The sequence below is a fragment of the Portunus trituberculatus genome, chromosome 32 (assembly GCF_017591435.1).
Source record: "Portunus trituberculatus isolate SZX2019 chromosome 32, ASM1759143v1, whole genome shotgun sequence".
NCBI lineage: Eukaryota > Metazoa > Arthropoda > Malacostraca > Decapoda > Portunidae > Portunus > Portunus trituberculatus.
In genome coordinates, this window is record NC_059286.1 from 11572829 (window position 1) to 11594626 (window position 21798).

General features: G+C 41.0%; 2 protein-coding genes across 2 annotated transcripts in view; both read left to right on the plus strand.

The window, feature by feature from the left end:
- LOC123511818 (DENN domain-containing protein 5B-like) overlaps positions 1-8519 on the plus strand; it is a 48772-nt gene extending 40253 nt beyond the window's left edge. Inside the window, 7 exon segments of the mRNA XM_045267858.1 lie at positions 588-1043; positions 1772-1917; positions 3173-3291; positions 4254-4459; positions 4828-5004; positions 5292-5490; positions 5790-8519. Of these exon segments, the coding sequence (XP_045123793.1) occupies positions 588-1043; positions 1772-1917; positions 3173-3291; positions 4254-4459; positions 4828-5004; positions 5292-5490; positions 5790-5970 (1484 nt within the window). The 3' untranslated portion in view covers positions 5971-8519.
- A 5832-nt stretch (positions 8520-14351) lies between these two features.
- On the plus strand, positions 14352-21413 carry LOC123512063 (ER membrane protein complex subunit 5-like). The gene is given in 5 exon segments (XM_045268241.1): positions 14352-14391; positions 14394-14429; positions 17214-17266; positions 19676-19779; positions 20186-21413. Coding segments are annotated over 5 exon segments (363 nt in total). The 3' UTR covers positions 20316-21413.
- Positions 21414-21798: the final 385 nt, after the last annotated feature.

Consider the following 21798-nt stretch of genomic DNA (forward strand, 5'->3'; position numbering starts at 1 on the left):
AAGACCTGTGTTCCTCTCTTTCTCTCTCTCCCTGCCACTGCATGGTGTTGTGTTGGCTTGTGTGAAGTTGTGTGTTTTAGTGTTTTTAATTGTCAGTTTGCAAAAAATGCTTAATTTTCTTTTTTATTTATGTTCAGCTTGGGTTTGATTAGAGTTTTTTGTTTGATTGATGTGGATACCATAGCAAACACAATTGAAAGCTGCAGAGAACCTTTACTCTTTATGAGGAATTTGTGAGATGTGATATAGCTCACTTTAAGAGAAAAGAAACAATACTTTTCCTGATTTGTTGCTTGTGGCACAAAGATGACAGCTTCCTCTGGGTGTGGCGCGGGTCAGGGTATGTTAGAAAAACAAATGGATGAAAAATGGAAGCAAAATAGAAGACTGAGCAACACAAAACATTATGCATTAAAGTGGGTCTAGAGAATTTAATACAGGTCATAATTAACTTCAAATATTTACCAAGTTACAGTTTCTTATTTCAGTGTGGAAAAGACTGAACAACTGAAGTTAACAAGGCACTGTAAGGATAATAGTTATAATTCCCTTTCCTTGATGCCATTCGTGCCGCCTCTCTTCATCAGACCTCTCCACTGTGGCCCTGGAGACTGAGAGTGCCCCGGCCTCCCCAACCAAGTCTTCAAGCAACACCAATAGCCTGCAGAAGAAGCCCCTGCAGGACCGCTGGCCACCAGACCGTAGCGGTGAGAGACGTTCCCGCGCCCAGGACTCCTCCTCGGGGGTGCCCACCTTGCGACCTCTCCCTATCTCCGTGACCTTTGACATGCGCAACGTCCTGGCCATGACGGAGATCAAGACACACATTGGCTATGCGAGGGCCTGGGTGCGGCTGTCCCTGGAGAAGAAGGTCCTGTCCAAGCACCTGACAGTCCTGCTAGGCAACGGTAAGCTGCTGCAAGACCTCTACAAACGCTACGCCTTCCTGCGCTGCGAGGACGAGAAGGAGCAATTCCTCTCCTACCTACTGTCACTCAATGCCGTGGACTACTTCTGCTTCACCAACACCTACACCTCCACCAGTAAGTCTTTTCACTTTAACTCCTTCAGTAACATGATGCGTTTCCATATTCATTCTGCTTACTGTTTTGTGATTTTATTCAGCTTAAGAGATTCATGTGCAGGATTAAAATAGTGAAGACTGTGGCCATTAATCTTCTGACCTCCATAGACATTTCCTAATGTCAATAAAATGGTCTAATCATACCCATAGCTCAAGGTAAAAATGTGTTCCATTATTGAAGAGGTTAACTTCTTCACTATAATAAGCAGCAACTCACAACACCAAAAGCAATGCATGGAATCTTTATAATCACTCACAGGAAACAAATAAAGAGAACAGATTTAGCAATGTCTATCCAGTGTAGTGTTTTTAGTTGGCTGGGAACAAGATAAGATGTCGCAGAGTGGTTAGCAATCAAGGAAGGGGATGCCAGATAGTAGCAAAATGGTTAAGCAGTAATGTTGTTGTGACTTGTTTAGTCTTGCCTTTTTTTTTTTTTTTTTTTTTTTTTTTTCCATATAAGATAGGTATTGGTCAGAGAACAAATTGATTATACTTATACACAAAAACCCACATAGGTACTAATCATTAAAGAGAATAGGCCAGAAGGATTATCTATGATTGGGGAGATGTGTTAAGACCCTCGGTAAAAGAATTCATGTCAAGGGTTGTTAGTTTATGCTGATGACTCATTGTAGCAACTCTTGAGGGAAGCAGCTAAGACTACAGCTCACTTGTGCCTTTCAGTGGTGCCATACAGGGTGGTGATATTCCCCTCCCGCAAGTTGAGTGGTGCCAGTACATCATCCAATGCCTGGGTCAGTCTGGGCGGCACTCTAGGGCAGACCAACAACATTCCAGTGCCAAGGAACCAAGTGGAGCTGGTGTTTCAGGTAAAATGCATCCCAGTTAGAGTCTGATTTGATCCCCTTTGTTTTTTCTAAGAGGGTGAGTTTAATTCCTTTATTCATTTTTGCTCTCTCTGTCAAATGTATGTGATATTACTTGAGTGATGTTGCAGTGAAGTGTGACCATATGACTTGTGTACTCTTGAGAAAACTCTGACCTGGTATAAGTCTGAATGATGAACTAACAAAACTGTGTGTTAGTTTTGTTTTATACTAAAGGATTGACACTTTTCTCTATTGTCAAAATAGTTCACTTTTTTTTTTATTATTGTTTTTCCATTGTTTTCTCATAATCAGTTAGAATTTACATAGTAGTACACCATTATCCAATATCCAAGACCTATATTGGGGAATCAACATCTAGGAACAAGAACCTTTGCTCTGTGTTAAATAAACATGATATTATTTAAGGTGACGCTGGAATAAGACTGACTCTGCCCAGTATTTACAAACCTAACCTGGTATAACTTTTGATAATGTAGAAATCTTAATATCACTAGAACCATGAGAACACTAGAGTCCGCATCACTTCAACTAGACCCAATTTGGAAGCAGAAGGTGTGAGGACAAGTGCTTCATAATATTCTCCTATGCATCTGTGATAATCTAACACCCCTGGATCAGCATTAACCCCTCTAGTACCAGGACATGTTTTCATATTCATTCTGGTTACTATTAAGTGATTTTATACAGCTTCAGAAACTCATTGGGGGGGATTAGAATAGTAGACTCTGGCCATTAATCTTTTGATCTCCATAGATCTTTCCTAATGCAAGTAAAATTGTCTAATCATACCCAAAAATCAAGGTAAAAATGTGTCTTAGTTTTGTAACACTTAAGGCCACAGTCAATCAATCAGTCAATCAATCAATCTTTCATCCCTTTCTCTGGTATACTCTGGAACTCCCTACCTGCTCTTGTAATTCCATCTCCCTATAACCTGAAGTCCTTTTAGAGAGGTTTCAGAACATTTATCCTACAATCAATCAATCAATCTTTCATCCCTTTCTCTGGTACACTCTGGAATTCCCTACTTGCTCCTGTAATTCCATCTCCCTATAACCTGAAGTCCTTTTAGAGAGAAATTTCAAAACATTTATCCCATTCATTTAGCTAACTCTCTTGAACCTTCATGGGAACTATCATCTAACTGGGCCTTTTTTGTTTAGTCATTTTTGTTGCTCTAGACCAAATTTTCCATCTGACATTAAAAAAATAGTAAAAAAAATCCTTCCAACAGCACAAGAACCTGGGGCTGCTGACCACACTGCGCATCGGCCACGACAACACCGGCATGTCTCCAAAGTGGATGGTGGAGCATGTGCTGGTGAGGAACGAAGTCACCGGCCACACCTGGAAGTAAGTGTGGCGAGTCAGGGGAGTTGTGAGTCTCTATCTGCCTTATTTGTGGCGGCTCTGGGGGTTATTTTGTGGCGGCCCAGGAAGTTGTGAGTCTCTATTTGTCTTATTTTTTGGCGGCTCCAGGGATTATGAGTCTCTGTCTGCCTTATTTGTGGTGGTTCATTGTAGCAATGTTTCTATTTGCCTTATTTGTGGCAGCCCAGGAAGTTGCAAGTCTCTATTTGTCTTATTTTTGGCAGCTTCAGGGGTTATGAGTCTCTATTTGCTTTACTTTTGGCACCCCAGGGAGTTGTGAGTCTATCTGCCTTATTTACACTTTTTTCTTCTTCTTTTGTCTCTTTTTTTTCTTTTCTGATCTTTTTCTTTATTAGTATCTTAGAGTAAGTGTGTAGAAGAATATTGATGTGTGTGTGTGTGTGTGTGTGTGTGTGTGTGTGTGTGTGTGTGTGTGTGTGTGTGTGTGTGTGTGTGTGTATTGACTTTGTTCATGCTGTTTTGCTTTCATGTGTATTCATTTTCTGTTGATATGTAGGAGTAATTGCATGGGGGAGATAGTGGTGTGTGTGTGTGTGTGTGTGTTCTTAGGCTTTATATGGACCTTAACCTAATTTATACTCACCATGTTTTATTTACTCTTTTTATTCTTGTGATCAAGGAAAATATGTGTATGTATTTAGATTAACCCCTTCAGTACCATGATGCATTTTCATATTCATTCTGTTTACTATTTGATTTTATACAGCTTCAGAAACTCATGTATGGGATTAAAATAGTGAAGACTGACCATTAATCTTTTGACCTCCATAGACACCCTTCCTAATGTCAATATATTCTAGTGGTACACAAATTACAAGGTAAAAGTGTGTCCCAGTATGGAAGGGGTTAAACTGCTCTTCTAATCAACAATACATCCTTCTACTGATTTTTTTCCAGTGCATTCATTACCTTTAACCCTTTAGGTTCCCCTGCGGCCGGTGGCTTGGGCGGGGCATTGATGACGGCTCCCTGGAACGCATCCTGGTGGGGGAGCTGGTACCCTCACACATAACCTCTGATGATCTGGTGGAGTCCTGCCGCACCCCAGTAAGATGCAGGTCTCCAAACATGCCTGGTCCTCGCCGCTCAGACCTCAAGCTTACTATAGCAGACATCCAGCAGCATCTAGGTGAGTATGCTATGCTAGGTCTGTCACTCTTAAATCTTGTACTCAATGAATCTGTCTTTGTAACCAGTGAAGCATCAGAGGAAGTTCCCAGAAAGTAAAGGAATATGACATCACTATGTGGTTTGATGGGCTTCATTCAGTTAACCCAGCTTTACAAACACTGGGATTCAGGATTATAAAAAGCAGTGTTCAGATTTCACTCATCTTTCCTCTGTGGGTCTAAGAAAGAGGAAGATCCCAATTAGTTAGAGAATTAGACATGAGGTGTGGTGTGGCTGACCATCATGTAGGTAAGTCAGCCATGCAAATAGTGGGATTCAGAATTATTAGAAGTAGTGTTCAGTCGCCACTCACCTCTCGTCCTTCAGGTGACTCAGTGAACAACCTGGTCAAGTATTTCTACAAGCCTGAGAAGGAGCGGGGCAGCCTCACCCTGCTACTGTGTGGGGACTTTGGTCTGGTCTGCTGTCTGGAGCAAGTCTTCTCTTACGGCTTCAAGTCCACCAGGTTTTTTGGGAAGAATCTCTACCTGTGGGATTATTTTGGTAAGACTCAGTGGGCTTTATTTATTTATTTTTTTTTTTACTTTGAAATTGTCCAGTCTTTTTTGGTCTATTCATCACAGTATTTGTTATTATGAAAGGATTCACTCTCATGGACTCACATTCACATCTTGTACATCGTAAGGTTATATTCATGTGCCTCCTGAGTGGCAGGTAATCAGTAATACAGTAAAAGTCTGCCTCATGTATCCTCCAACATTGATGCTTTCTTGGTTAACCACTATAGCATTACAATTGCACCCACCACCCTGAGATTCTTGGCTCTGCAGAGAGAATCCAGCAGCATTTTGAGGTGCTGCTGCGGGAGGAGGCAGAGAGGGAGCAGCTTACCGGCATCACAAGGGACGGCCGGGACCATGGACTGAAGAGCATGGGAGAGCTGGTGGGCTTGGTGTCCCGCATCAACGCTTCGTCCTCACACCTGGGCAAAGATGACAAGTTTCAGCTCTTTGTGTGTCTGGCAGCAAGGTGAGGCAGGCAGTGTAATGTGTGCTGTGTTTTCCTACTTAACTCCACCTAAGATTAATTTTATCTTTTTGCACTGGTGTAGGAGTGAAGTGTAAAGATGGATACTGTTTACTGAGAGGCTGAGAGAGTTTGGACAAGGAAGATTGTGAAATATAACATCTTTTAAGGCAATTGGTTATGAGGAAAAGCAGCAAAGTTGTCATCTCTCCTTGTTATAGATGCCCTTCTCAGTGAAATAAGCACCATTGTTTCCCGAGAGGTGTTATTGTCCATCAGTTAACATTGTCTTTGCTACCCAGGGCCCATCTCCTGCCACGCATCCTCCTGCCCCTCCAGCGCTCCCCTGTCACCAGCCACATGTATGATGAGTCGTCCTTCCTGCGAGACCCTCAGCTGGTGCGGGATCTCATCAACGTCCTGTCGGCCCTCAATGACTTTGACATCGTCCTTGAAAGTTCACTGACAAGAGGGATTGACTAATCTGCTTCTTTACTAGTTTTGTTGTGATTTCATAAGGTAGCATCACTTGCAACTTCCTCCCAGCTATTGCTCATTGTAATGGTTGCACAGGTGACTTGCTGTTCTTTCTAGGCTGGGACTGGGCAGCTTGTTCTGCAGCCAGCCACCAGTCACGTAACGGAGATCAAAGTGTGCACAGTCATACATACAGCCTGTCCAGGTCACAGGGTCCCTTTGTGGGGTTGAAACCAAAGTGTTAAGGAACCGGCATAGGACGGAAAGTCAAGAGAAACGTAAGGTTAAGATGTGGAGTACATAGAGAGTTTACATAGAGAAAGTAAGGCTTTATCAAAAATTTAAAAAGTTAAGTGATAGCATTTAGTGTGATAGAATGTCTTAGGAAACAAACTGTAGAGGCTCTTAAGAACAAGAATAGGCCTGAAGAAATTGGATAGGATGAATAGAAGTTTTATAATTATAGGTCTTTCAGATTTTCATCTAGGGAAATGACATTTTAGAAGACAGTAAAGACCAGTAAATGAAAGATTCATAGTAGTACTAAGTGTTGTAGAAAGTAAGGAAAGATGAAAGTTTGAGTAGATATCTACACTTCAAGACATCAAAAAGGAACCTAAGTTTTGTGTTTCATGAGATGATAAAAAGCACAAGTGATGTGAACATGAAAGTACAAGTCTTATTGCCAAACTTGACATTGTAAGGAGTTTAAGTTTTAAAAAGGAAGAAGTTATTGCAATAAAGATTGAAGACCAATGAACAAGAAGTATCAAATATGATTATAAATATAATTATTATTTTAAAGCTATAAATTTATATAATGTTGATATAAGTCAATATTTGGTTCCTCAAACTGTCAGGCTTTAAGAGACTTTATTTTTCCATATGTACTGACCACCCTTTTCTCGTTCCAAAAGAGGAACTTGTGCCATTTGCTTCTTCACTGTAGTGACATGTATCAGTTGTCTAGTGGAGGCACTAAAGCTGCACTCCACTCATTGTTCTCTCCCTGTTCTCCGTAGACAGTGACATACGCTTGCCAGCTTTTCAATATCCTGTTTTGTAATGTAACTGTTGATTGTGAGGGCATAAAGGGGTCATGAGAGGGCTTGTGCTAGAAGAGGAACATGGCAGGTACAAAAAAATACTCATCATTTCCTGCTGTTCAGTTTTTAGAGTTGTCTGTGTATGAGGCATTTTACCTGTAGATATTTCATGGTGTAAGGAAGTGTGTGTGTAGCTGCTCACTCTGTTGGGCGTTATATTTTGGTATACTCAGACCAAATATTGTATAGTATTGTCATATTTAGTTTCTCTGGTATTTAGTGGCAGTTACAGTAATTATGATTGGATATTATGTTGGTGTTCAGCACTCACTACTGACTTGTACATAACAGGAAATTTATCATTACGATTCAGAAGTCTAAAAGCATAAATTTTGTTACGTATGAAGATTGAAGCAGGACGTGTTCCGTTCTCTGATTACAATCTGGCTCAGGTGTTTCAAGAAGAGGAGTTAACTATCATGTACGTATTTTGTTGTTTGTACACTGATCTTGTAAAGTGTTTGAACTTTGTCAAATTTGTCAGCCTGGTCCCGCCAAGGTGCTGCTGCTGTCTCATTGAACCAGTAACTGCTGTACATTGATCCAACCCTCCCTTTGACCCAACTAAGTCATAATGTTCTGCCCTCCAGTCGACACATAATGTTAAGGTTTCTTATGGTGAATGTTCCACCACTACAGTAATCCTCAAACAAGCTGTGTTTTGTATATCTCTTAAGAAAGAAATACCAAATACTTAATTTATTAAGGAGATGATCAGGTTATTCCAGTTTTCTTTTTTTTCAGGTTGTCTTTTATCAATAATTCCCAGTCAATAGTTACTGCTGGTGTGGGTTCAGAAGGCTAGGTGTTGTAGTGGTGTACTGCCTCGCCTTACCTCGCTCAGCATGGTGAGGGAGGGAGTGCACCACAGGAGTGAGTGGAACCCCAGGCTGGTCCAGGGTGTGGAGAGGTCTGCTGCCACAGAGTGGTGTGGTGATGGTGGTGAGTACCCTGCAGGTTCCCTGAACTGTGATATTTGTCATGTTCATAATGTCAAACATCTTGTGTGTCTTCTTGTTCATGTTGAAGAATTCCCATGCTTGTGAACAGGCAAAAACCAAAAAAAACTTCTGTGTCAGATTATGAACATGACCGTCGCTGGCTGACTCCGTGAGGCAGCCTGACAATACTCAATTTTCTAGTGAGTACAAAAGTGGTACTCCTGCAACAGTGCTAAACATGAGTGTTCTTAGAAAATTCACTTGTACATTATAAACTGTGCAAGGACAATATTGATTTTGTACTTATAGTACAAGCTGTTACACTTGTGAAAAGTGTGTTAGTACATACTGTATACTTAAGAAAAGTGTGCTGTTCCTAGCAAATATAGTTTATTTTATTTATGTTAAAGCCTGGAGCTGGAGTTACTGCTCAACTGTCACTACTGACGGTTTCAATGCATCAGTGTATTGCATGTTTTCATTGTATAAATAAAGATACCCCTGTGTACCCAGTGATTCATCTCAACCCCTGCAAGAAAGAGTAAAGGACAGGAGCTGTGTGGGCAGCAGCAGCCACATCCAGGGTACACTGAGGCAGACACTCCTCTATCTGCTCAGTCTATCTTGAGGGGTGGAGCCACTTAGTGTGCACAGACTGTACCAAGTCTCAGCCACCTTGCAATGGCAGGGCTTGGTGTAAAACATCTTGCCAAGAGATTACTAGAAAATGTTTAACTAGTAAAGTTAAACTTCATCTGAGTGTCAGGAATAGGACAAGAACACCTAGACTAAGATCTATGAACATATTCAGACATGGGTGAATATGATATTCTTTGGGCAGTGTCCATGTATTTGAACAGTACTACATAAATGAATCAATGACAAATTTTTATGAGGTTCAACATAGATATGGATGATAGCTGATCAGTTCATGGGCATGTGTGACAGTTGCACACACCAAATGTTCATGTATGGGTAGGCTATGTTGGTTGTACTCTCGTGAGGGAGTACAACATGGCATGCAGCAGCCTCATTATGGGTTGGGGCACCTATTTATTTAATTCCCATTTATGCTTTACTTCCATTGTCACGTGTTTTCAGACAACAATTCCACAGGATTACAGGGGCAGGGGTATGTGTGAGCATTTTCTGAGGCTTTCCTTCTGTGCAGATCTAAGAGAGAGAGAGAGAGATTGTTTCATTAACATTATTTGAATTGTAAAGAAAATATTAAGGAGGGAGAGAGAGAGATTTCTATAGCTATATTGGTAATAGTACACTTGGCTGAGATCTGGCTACGGCTGGCAATCCCAAACCGCGCCAGCTGAGAGGTAGGTGGCGAGATGTCTATACTATGATAGTGCCCCGCACTTCATACTGCCCCCTAACACACTTTCTTAGTGATCGACCGATTATTGGCGCCGATATTAAGCATTTTGATGCATATCGGCATCGGCCTTTTTTTTTTTTTTTTCAATTCGATGGCCAATAAGATAATTTAAAACTGGGTTATTTTGGCTCTGAAGCAGCCGCGTCTCTGTCTGCTATCACTACTGTCTCCAGTATTGTCACACCCACAGCACCATCTGATCGGTTACAAGCAGAGCCACGGTAACAGCCAATCAGCAGTGAAAGCGATTTACACGCATTCCAGGAACACATATTCAACAATACGTTGAGGAAAACTACAAAAATTATATCAGTACTCATGACAAATGTATATGGCAAGATGAAATTATACTTACCATAAAAAACAACCTATCCGTAAATCGCTCATCTTTGTAATACTCGTGAGACAAAATGCATGTTCATGTATGCCAACAATTACAAAAGTACCCTTGAATACCACACTAACTTCTTTAGGCTGCTGCTAAATGAAGAGGTGAAGGACTGGCAAATTTAAGAAGACAGACCGTAGAGTGACATTGACAGTTCAGGGAGGCCTCACCTTCTCACTTGAACTTTCTGACACGAGTCTGTACCCTGCATGGCCGGTACTGGCTGTAGTAAGACTCTCGACTGTTGATGTAAAGAGGCTCACACACACCCGACATTCTTCTCCCGGCACTCCTCAATGCCACACAGCTGCACAAACTCATCCTGCCACAAGAAAGGCATTTGCTTCAGTACTGTCAAGTTGTGATTTTGTATTGTACTGTATACGTGTAAGAAAGCCTGCAACTTTTATATGAAACAATGGAGTTCAGGGCATGAGTTAAGCCTTTGCGTTGCAGAGCCTCGTCACTCGTGAACGTCTGAGGATGGAGAATTACGCTCTCAGAAACAGGTCTATTAGAACTTAAGGATAAAGCTTAAAAAAGATGGGGTAACGAGAGACATACACGTATTTCAGGAACACATATTCAGCGATACGATAAGGAAAACTACAAAAATCATGTCAGTACTCACATAAGAAAACCATATGGCAAGATGTTGCACGAGGGTGGCGTGAAAGGATAAGTCAATGTTCAGGTCCATCACTTCGCCCCGACAGAGCCATGCAATTGGTGGGTAAGCCTTACCCCACGTCACCTCATCAAACAGAGCAGGTCAGAATATATGCAAGATGGAACAGGCGTGGGAACCTGCTGACGTAACGTGTCGTGGCCTGACACTACCTATCCTCACTCAAAGAACGGTAGTAAGTAGTAGTAGTAGTAGTAGTAGTAGTAGTAGTAGTAGTAGTAGAAGTAAAAGAAGAAGAACGAAGGAAGAGAGAGAGAGAAGAGAAGACAGACAGAGACAGAAGAGAGAGAGAGAGAGAGAGAGAGAGAGAGAGAGAGAGAGAGAGAGAGACAGAGACAGAGACAGAGAGAGAGAGAGAGAGAGAGAGAGAGAGAGAGAGACAGACAGACAGACAGACAGAGAGAGAGAGAGAGAGAGAGAGAGAGAGAGAGAGAGAGAGAGAGAGAGAGAGAGAGAGAGAGAGAGAGAGACAGACAGACAGACAGACAGACAGACAGACAGAGAGAGAGAGAGAGAGATCAAACAAATCTTAACAGAAAAACAACAACAACAACAACAACAAAAACCACAACTTACTTTATTCCTATATCCAGAGCAGAACAAGGAGATACAGGCTTGCCCGACTTCAATAAACAGCTGCGGGCAGTCGGCGTGGTGCAAGGTGTAGGTAATCTGCGCCGTGAATTGACCACCCACAGCCTCCGCTACGTCCACCTCATTCTGCCTGTCGTCACCTGGGAACGAAGCGGTAAATCAATGATGAAGGACACTTGTTATAAGGGCCCACTGACACTGAGCTAGCCTCTTGAGGGCCTCAAAACATACTGAAAATTCCTTGCACTCTTACACACACCCCACGACAAACCACACATACCTAAACCCGCTTAAAAAACTCAATAACATCTCAATACACACTAAAAACAACACAGAACAGCTTAAAATACCTCCAAACTCACTAGAAACACCCAATATTTACTGAAATAACCCTCACACACACCCAAAAGACCACTAACACACCCCCCACCACTTATAACACTCAAAATAAACCCAAACCCCACTCAGAACACCAACTAACCCCTCAAAGTTCTCCCAAACCACACTCAAAACATGCTAATACTCACACACACACACCTCAATCCACATTCTCAAAATACGTAAAATATACCTAAAAGATCTAACACACACTGAAGACACACGAAATGAACCCTAAAACATACTTATAACACTCCAAACAGCCTGCAACACTAATGAACAAGCTTAAAATATCCCAAATCTATCCCAAAACCAACAGTATGCATTATAAAGAACGTTAGGATTAAAAGGGACGCTTACCTAAATATTACACCTTGGCTTCTTCTCCTATTCCACTTTTATTTCTCATTTCTTCTTCATCCCTCTCCATTGTTACTCCTTCTTCTTCCTCCTACTCCTTCCATTCACACATCTGAGCCTAGAAACACATCAAAACACTAGATATTAGTCAAAATATTCAGGAAATGGAGGGTGACTTAAGTATTGTGGCTTTGCTGCTGCTCCCTCTTCCTCCTTATCCTCCTTTATTTCTCCTTTCTTCCTCCTTCTGCTACAATTATCTACACATCTGAACCTAGAAACCCACGAAAACACGTAGAAATCACTAGATATTAGGCAAAATATCGACGAACTGCGGATTTGGAAAAGTGGCGCTAGCCTGGGGCTATGGTGAGTCACTACCTGGGCTGTGGTCATCAGAGAGAACGGGAACGGGGTTGACTCGGCTAAATTACGTATATAATTTGATTTCAAAAATTACTTTCAGAAAAAACGAAGCCATGGCCAAATGCTTGTTATTTTATGACGTGATAAATACTTAAACTAATTTTCAAAATATCAAAATGTCTCCAGCTTAACTGGTTTTTAAAAAAGGTCTAAATTAAGTACGTTAAAAGTACAAAAACCTTTTAAACCATAAATCTCTTAAAACGTCCTGTAAAGTCAAGCCATTTTCACTTGGCGTGTATTTTATCACATTTCATTTTAGGGCATTTTACAGCGTGTTAGACCGAGAAGCAGAAACGTAAGCAAATAAAATAAAGAAAAATAAGAGCTTTTTACAACAGCACCAAACACATATTTCACTCAGTAGATTGATTTCACACTTAAAAGAGTACAACCGATATTTTGACACCATAATAGCTCAGTTATACTTTGAAATGAAAAAGCTCAAAAATCCATTTGGGAAATTTTGAGTGGGGCGGTCACTGTGTTCCCAGGTCTCGTGTCTGGTGATTAAATGGACGTATGGTCACTGATGGCGGTGGTGGTGGGCAGTTGCCAAATGAAAATATTCTACGTCACCAGATCCACCTTGAAAAGTCGTTAAAAGGTCGCCAAATCATTGTTGTATATGCTACAAATGTTCCTAGACGAAGTAAGTGGCTTGACTTACACATAGGTTAATCAGTACAGGGGCCGTTGACTCTAAAATGGACCATTTATCCTGGTCAGTGACGCAGAGCAAACTTGTCTCGGGAGCCTCGCTCGTCACCTCTCCACCTCTCCCTCACCCGCTGTTCGAGTACTATTGACGCTTTACCAGTGTGAATTGACAATAAGTAGGGCACTAATATAGTATAGAAATCCCGTCACCTATCTCATCTATCTTTACCAAATAATGCAGATGTTAAGATTGGCATGGATGGGTGGTGGCAATGGTGTTTTAATGTTGTGCAGCAGTTCCAGCAATCTCCTAGTCCTATCTTAAGTTCAATTAAAAACTCCCCAGGGCTCTGAATATCCCAAATGACCACCGTGACATCAAAAACAGTTAAAATACACCAAAGAATGCACCAACATACCAAACCGTCCCAGTCCTTGTCTATATAGGATAATATTTATTCTTAAGACACTTCTGCACTGAACCTCATTATTTCCAGAACACTTTACTTGAAGGCACACAGGTTTATAAAGATGCTTCTAGTCGATGGCAGCAGGTCCGGATGTGGGCTGTTCATCCGTGACTACATCTCTGCCAATCACTACACTGACACTGAGGTTTCCACTTTCCAGGTGGCTCCCTGTACACAATGTTTTCCACTAGGGCAGAACTAGTTCGTATGCTGTTCTGGAGGTGTACCATATTGTGGCGCCTCCCCATAAGAATGTTTATTTCTTTGTTGACAGTCAGGCTGCATTGTATACGCTCTTCAATCTATCTCCCTCATGGACTGTCATCTAGTTAATAAATATCTTGATCTCATCCACGCCCTAGAAGGTGCTGGTGCCACGGTGCATTTCACCTGGATACTTTCTCATATGTGGGTATCCCGCTAAATGAAAAGGCAGACCGCCTTGCTCAGTACGTGTGCCCTTCAAGACGATACAGTGGACCCTGGTACTGAGTACACTCTGGGCTATGTTAAGAGTAGTATTAATGACTTTGTACATAGTAGCATTAGTGATCAATTGGAGCTTTGTTGCCATAGAGGCAGTGCCACTAGTCTTCACTATGCACGTGTCTCCCAAATCTGTGCTTACACCTATGGGTGACACGCTGCGCAGCTCATCACAGGACAGGGTGGCAATGAAGCTCAGATTACTTCTTCTTGTACATGTCTTCAAGAATGGCCACTGTTACTTTTTTTTCCTGAATAAAATTAATACTGTGACCTTTTTCCTGATACTTTATTTCCGAGCATTTTCCTTTTTTTTCTTACTTTTTTTCCTGATTTCGAGCGAATTTTATCTTTTTTTCCTTTACTTTTTTTCCTGATAATGTTTTTCCAATCACCTTGAAAAATAGTAATGGTGAGAGAGCAATGAGTTAGTGAATACTGGTGGCTAGTCTGGTGTCAGCCGTGTCACTGAGCAGTGAGCAGTAAGCGACCTAACAAACATGGCGGAGGTGTGGGCCAGACTCGCCTTCGTGGTGGGCATCTCTCGCTGTTCCACGCTGGCTATTCTGCGGCACAGCGTAAGTATACCCAGTGGAGGAATAAAGTAATGTTAGCAGAGCAATACACCCTGGAATAATTATTCATGGGGTTAGTGAGGTGGTGGGGGTGAAGGGAGGAACAGCCGGTACCCCTAGTCATTATTTGTATTGCTATTCTCACTATTATTACGTTTTTTTATCGGTATTTTCACTATTACTCTGGCGGTTTTGATGAGTTGTGAGTTAAGGAAGCCAGTGTGGTAGAAGGAGGAAGAGAAAAGGAATCGGTGGCTATTTTTATTAGTATTTTAATTTTTATTACGTACGTTTTTATTAGTATTTTCATTATTATTACGTTTTTATTGGTATTTTCATTGATGTTACGGTTTTATTGCTATTTCCATCATTATTTTGTTTTTATTGGTATTTTCATTATTACTATTTTTATTGCTATTTTCATTATTATGTTGGTGAGTAGGTTGTGATGAGTTATGAGTTAAGAAAGTCAGTCTAATAGAAGGAGGAGTAGGAGAAAAGGTATCGTTGGCTGTTTTTATTGCTGTTCTCACTATTATTACATTCTTATTGGTATTTTCATTATTATTATGTTGGTGAGTAAGTTGTGATAGCTAGTTATGAGTTTAAGAAGTCAGTGTGGTAGAAGGTGGGGAGGTGAAAAGGAATCGCTGGCTGTTTTTATTGCTGGATTTATTTTGTATTATCTTTATTGGCCAGTGGCTGCGTGCTCAAACAAAAGAACCAATCATCCCCATTCATTTCACGCATGTGCAAATAATGCGACAATACACACACACGAACAAACACACAAGATCGCATAGTAAGAAGCTGAGGAAGGGAAGATGTGTAAGAGATTTTAAAAAGTATAGTTTCCCGCAAAGATGTGTTGAGACTTGGAACAGTTTGAATGAAAAAAGTAATGTCTGCAACAACTGTGCATAGTTTTAACAGTTTGAATGAAAAAAGTAATGCCTGCAACAAGTGTGCATAGTTTTAAAGTAAGATTGGATAAGTGTAGATATGGAGACGGGACCACAAGCATAAAGCCCAGGTCCTGTAAAACTACAACTAGGTAAATAATGGCATTCCTCTCCCTCTGTGACCAGCAGTCCACCACACAGGCAGGTGTCACTTGCTCTCCCTAAAAAGTGGTAGATTTATATATATATATATATATATATATATATATATATATTTTTTTTTTTTTTTTTTTATCAAAGTTATGAATAATTTGCAACAGGTATATATGGGTTCAGATTACTGAGAATAAAAAAGCGCTATAAGATGAGAAGGATAACGAAAGCCATATTGTTGTTGGTGTAAGAGGATAAATTAATAATACCCAATATTCACCTTTACAATTACCTAATTTGTATACCTGTGTGTCTGTGTCCCTACAATTAATAGTAAGTGACCCTTGATAATCCCTTGCTTAGTTATACTTACTCACCTGGTTGGCTTTCTCTTGTTGCTATGGTTAGGCAGTCAGGAAAGTAACATATGAGAAAAAATAAAGGAGATGCCCAATTTTGCTGTATATCAGTCTATTAAGGGAAGAGATTATTGGAGGAGGTATGCCTGTCTTGTGTCTATATCTTTAGTAACTAACTTTTAATGCTAAATAACACCTACCTCCCACAGCCCATGTCCACATGTCCACCAGATCCCTCAAACAAGCCAGGGGAGGTGGTGGGAGGTCGGGGTTTTGAATTTTGGGTTGAGGAAGGCAAATTTGGATGTTCATGAAAAGCCTAGGGATGAAATGTCATATTTTGAAAACTTGGAGAATTTTTTGGTGGTTTTGTTTCTCCTCCTAAGGACACTAAGCTAACCAAATATTAGGTACCATACTGAGGAGTTTTGGTCCATCTAGATCAGTGGTTCCCGTACAGTCCCCGCGTACCACCTGGTTCCAGAAAATCTCACTTCCAACAAGTATCAATTTATTCACAAGTTGAACACACATATGAACTAACAACAAAAAACACAACTCAATTTAGTGCGAGGGATGCATCTGTTTTTCTACACCAGCTGATTGATGCAAGATTGTCTTGCGTGAGGCAATAATCATTTTTCTGAGAAATGAATGAATTTGATTTAACAAAAAATCGCACGTGATCCTGAAAGTGCCACTGGTTGGGAATCACTGATCTAGACCCTCCCTAAGGACACTAACCTAACTTGGGGAGGGAGGCTTCACACCATCCCCCCTGCCACTGGATCCCACCAAACCTAACCTAAAGGGAGGGGAGGGGATCATTTCTCAGTAAATATTTATAAGAGATCCTTTGTTTGCCAGATATGGCTGTTTGTCTTCTTAGACTTTTTTTGTAGAATATGCAAAATTTGATCTTTTTTGGTATCCCTGACCAACTAAACCAAAACAAACATAATCTAAGCTAATACAACCCTATAGCTAATCTAACTTAAACCTAATCTGACGCTGTTCTTGATGTGATGTGTTGATTTACAAAAGCATCAATATGAGTCAGTAATTGCTGAGCATGAAAAAAAAAAAAAAAAAAGTCATAGAAGTGAAGTACAGTGAGTATACCACCACAGCATGCAGTCATGTCATGTGCTGCTGACACGGACCAATAGTAAACATTAACACATTCCTCCCTCTATCAATTAGTGTATCAGTATCTACCATTACTAACCTATACTAATTCCTTACTCAGTTTAAAAATATCCCTTCATAACTACACTATTAGTAATAACAAAGAATTACATCACCATTTCTCTCTCTCTCTGTATAACTTAAGTCACTGTTTCTCACTCCCTCCTTCTCTCTCCTTGCCACAGACCGTGCTTACCTGAGAGTGACGGAACAGGAGTACACAGCGCTGCCCACAGATGTAAGTACTGCGGCAGGGGTATGTTGGGTGTTGGCAGGACAATGTTGGGCTGACAGGGGTATATTTGGACAGGTAGGGGAATATTGAGGCTGGCAGGATATGTTGGGAGTTGGTAGGGCTATGTTGGGGCCTGGTGGGGTTATGTTTGGGCTGGCAGGGCTATTGGGGCTGGGGTACTGACAGGGATATGATGGGGCTGGCAGGGTTATGATGAGGCTGGTAGGGCTATGTTAGGGTTGGCATGGGTATGACAAGGCTGGCAGGGGTATGATGAGGCTGGTAGGGCAGTATGTGGCTGTTGAACACTATTGTAGTAATTAGCAAATGTGTCTTTTTACTTTGCATGTCTATTTTATTTCATTTATTTATTTGTAGTTGTCATTTTCACCTTTGTGTTCAGTAATAGGTAAGGTAAGGAGGTGATAGGAAGGAGGCTGGGAAGACAGCGAGGCAGGTGTAATGGTTGGATAGGAAGGGACGTGTTTTTGTGAGCTGCGCTGAGGAAAGAGACAAGTGAAAATGAGGCCAGTGTTTTGTATTCCTGTAATCCCTGACTTTTAAAATGCCTCCAGAAATTATTGTGTTGTTTTGAGATTATTAGTCATTGTTATCGATGTATAATTCTTGTCAGACTATCACAGGAGTCGTGAAAACACCCTTGAACATCACAGTAATCTCCACTTGAGCTTGTTAGTCATAGTCCAGTGAAGGTGCTGAAATAGTCTGTAAATCCTATCAAAAGATAATCAGGCAGGACTTAAAGATCAGGTTACAGAAGCCATTGTCATGCATTGAGGTGGTTAGTGCCTGTATGTTCTCTCACTCATCTCCAAGGAATTATAACACAGACCACAGGAGAAGAAATATTGCCTTGAAATTCTTCTATCATCGTGAAATCTTGTAAAGGAAATGGATGGCAAAGTGATGGTGATGGAACTGTCTGGGTATAAAATCTTCTCAAAATCTGGCGTGCTGGCATAGATGCGTATAAAGCAGATTTCTTTGTGTTTGTTACTGTACTAAAAGTTCCTCGACAGTAGCTAAAGGCAAGATTAGAATCCCTACAAAGACGTCCTCATAGCTTCTTGGAGTGCATCAGTACATAAGGAAGCCACACAACGCCACCAGTCACTGCGACTCAGTTTTTACTCCGCCTAGTTAAAAGGAAGCTGGCGTCTTGACAACACTTGACGGACACTCGCTCATTATATTTGGTTTCATTTTGTTCATTGTTGAGCTGACAGTCTATCTCTTCCTGAATAGACTAACAAGTATTCAAATTGCGAGCAAGAGTGCACAGGAAAGCAGTATATTGTGAACAGCCAGTGATTGTGTGTAAGATCTCACATCACCCACCATAACACTCACACTGTCCTGAGTTGTGGGTCACCAAACAGAAGGCCAGCCAAGGCAACTAGAGTGTGAAGTCCAGCATCAGTGCTCCCCATCGCTGGAGTGTAGCCATGTCATACTACATACTGGTAAAGGGCACACCGGGCCATGCTGGGGTGGATGTGGAGGGCCTGGACAAGAGAGATGAGCACTACCTCTCGCTGGTAGACACGCTGGGCTTCATGATGGGTGAGGGCGGCCTTGTCATGAAGAAACCTGGCTCACATGGGAACTGTGATGCTCTGAGCTGTGGCACGCGTGTGTTGATCTTGCAGCCATACATGTACCCAACCGACGTACTGAATGCACTGCGAGAGGTCGGCTTCAGGATTGTCAGCTCTGCCGGCCTGCCCTCTGGTGCTGTCGTGTGGACCCTGGAGAGGCACTAGACTACCACCTCCCAGGACTATGCTCCACCTTAATGAAGACTTTTAGTGGTAATTGTGAAGGATAGGCAATCAGTCCAAAGAGTGTCCAAGGTGATAAGTGTGAAGATAATGAAGATATAGGTTGAAAATTTTTGCTTTTTATTCAGTGAGGCATAGGGCAGTATTGTAGATAATAATGAGTATAAGAAAAAAAAAGATAGAGAAATTTAAAGCCTGTCCCACCCTGGAAGGAAAAACAGGGTATGAATGATTTGATAGTGAATGCCATCTTCTACTATCCAGAATTGAGGGAATGTTGTTTTACTGGATTAAATCATAATATCTTCATAGACATGCTCTGTCACACTCTTGTACACTCACCCTAGGTAGTATTGCCATAAAGTCTTTAGAGGTTCTTATCTTAATAAAATAGAAATAAGAATATGGACAAATGAACTTCTTTATTATAACTAGAGGTACTTGGATATATTTTCTTTGTATGGAACTTTTTGTACCATGTGACATTACTACTTTCCACAACACAATACAGTTTGGTGCCTTTACACACCCTGCTTCAGTGTTGTCAGTGAGGTGGGCAGAGGAACACCATGCCATGCCTCTGAGAGTGACGGTAATGTTTTGTCCCCAGATCAGTGTCCAGGGCCTGCTGAGTCTCCTGTTAACTATGTATGGAATCCTTCACATTGCTGGGGACTTCAAAGAGATCCGGGCAAATGTACAGCTTCAGAATAAGTAAGTAGGCATGTCATTTTTATAGTATGAGCTCAGAATATAAGGAGGACATTTTTTGCATTTCTGTCCTGCCTCCAGTAGATATGATCATGCATGAAGATTATTATTTGTCATACTGTTGAGAAAACTTAACTTTAATGAATGATAAAATGGTTAAGGGATTTGTTCTCATGGAAAAGATTGTGCTGTATTTCAAATTACGGCATATGTGTCCATAGTAATGAGAACAAAATCAAAAACATAATTTCATTTTAGTTAAGGAATCAATAGTAGTGTGTGTGTCTGTAGTAATGAAGAAGAAGCCAGTGCAAACATTGAGACAAACAAAGACCCTCTCTCTCGGGAGCAAGGTGTGTCAGTTGAACAGTGAGAGGATAGCAGTGTGCAGGTCCTCCCTCACCCACAGGTCATGGGAGACTGTAGGCAACCGGCCAACCTTCTACACATTTGCTCACCGGGGTCGGGCGCTGAGTCCAAACTATGTGATGCCGCGGTCCAGATCCCCCCAGGACATGGTGGAGACGCTGCCCTCGTAGTGGCCCCATGCTGCCCCGCGCTGCCTTCACTCTCACCTCTTGGTCGTTTGAAAGATTTCATAAAGGAATCCTTCTTTATCTTTCTAGGGAGGACCAGTCCTTTATTGTTTTTAAGGCAGGAAGGTTCAGCAAAATCTATCTTTCTTTTTTAAGAAAGGTTAGGTGAAGGACATCCAGTCTTCAGGCTTTTGGAGTAACAGACAAATTGATCTTCATCTTTCCTCTGATATACAAGTGAAGAATGCAATTTACAGGAAACTTTCTTAGATTTACAGGAAAATATTGAAAAGATTGGGAATTATTCTACATTTACATTTGTTCCCAATTCACAAAGGTGTAACTAACATGCAAACCCTAACTCATCCATAGTCATGATTCACCTGTACCTGTACCTGAAGTGCTTCACGGTGTATCCAGGACATTGTTCTGGATCCAACACTTGAGCTTTCTCTCCTGCCTTTGTTGTTTTATTTTCTGTCTTGTTTAATGAAGACATGATCGTTGTGTCCTTAGAATGTAATGTGGATCAGACACTTACCTTTTCTTTCTGCTCTAATCATTTTATCTTTGTATTGCTGTGTCCCAGACTGTGTTTTGGGTCCTACATTAAGGTGTCAGTGTTTGTGGTGGTCCGAGGTGCAGGTAGAGTAATACGAGAAAAATAACCTTTCTGAGTCTGATCATGATTCATACAGAATAACTTCCATTGATGTTTGTCTTATGAGATAATTCCAGAACCATTGTAAGATGTTAGATATTTGTAGAGCAAAGTATGTTAGCTGTTGGAGTATTATTTTATCATCTTTCTTACCAAAGAACTTGGAGAAATATTCACACCACTACAAGAGATGAACATTTTCCTTGAATTGTAAATATCAGTTGTTGGTTCAGTTAGGAAGTGGAGAGTTTGTAGGTGACAGATAGTATTTATATTTCCTTCTTATCCTCTGACATGAGCAGAGTTTGTCCTGTGTCTTAGATCTTCTGTATGGTAGAAAGTGTGTAGGTAATGTATTGCACACTTCTTTAATTCATGTCATTAGCAGTTGTAGGAGTTGATAATGGTTATTTCTCCCTAATTAAAATCTGACCTTAAAATTGTTATTGCCTTCCCCACAAAAGTAGTATTAAGGAAAAGTAGTATTAGTATAAGGAGAGATTCCCCATAGAGCTGTTGCTTTCATTGGTTGCAAGCTTTTGTTCACCAGATTGCCACGTCATAAGGTGTATGAACAATAGATCAAAATAAGTAATGTGTGTATGTGTGTGTGAATCAGTTTTCATATTGGTACAATATAATGGACATTCTCAGTCATGAAGGAAGTACAGAAAATCACTCTGGGTTGTGATGGAAAATTTTTTTTGAAGAATACACTGTCCTAGAGGAACATCATGTCTCACTTCCTCCTGTGAGTAGGAAGACTGTTGGGTGGTTCCCATTCCCTTCACTGTGCTCCAGCACGCTGTGTACAAGGCAAGGACA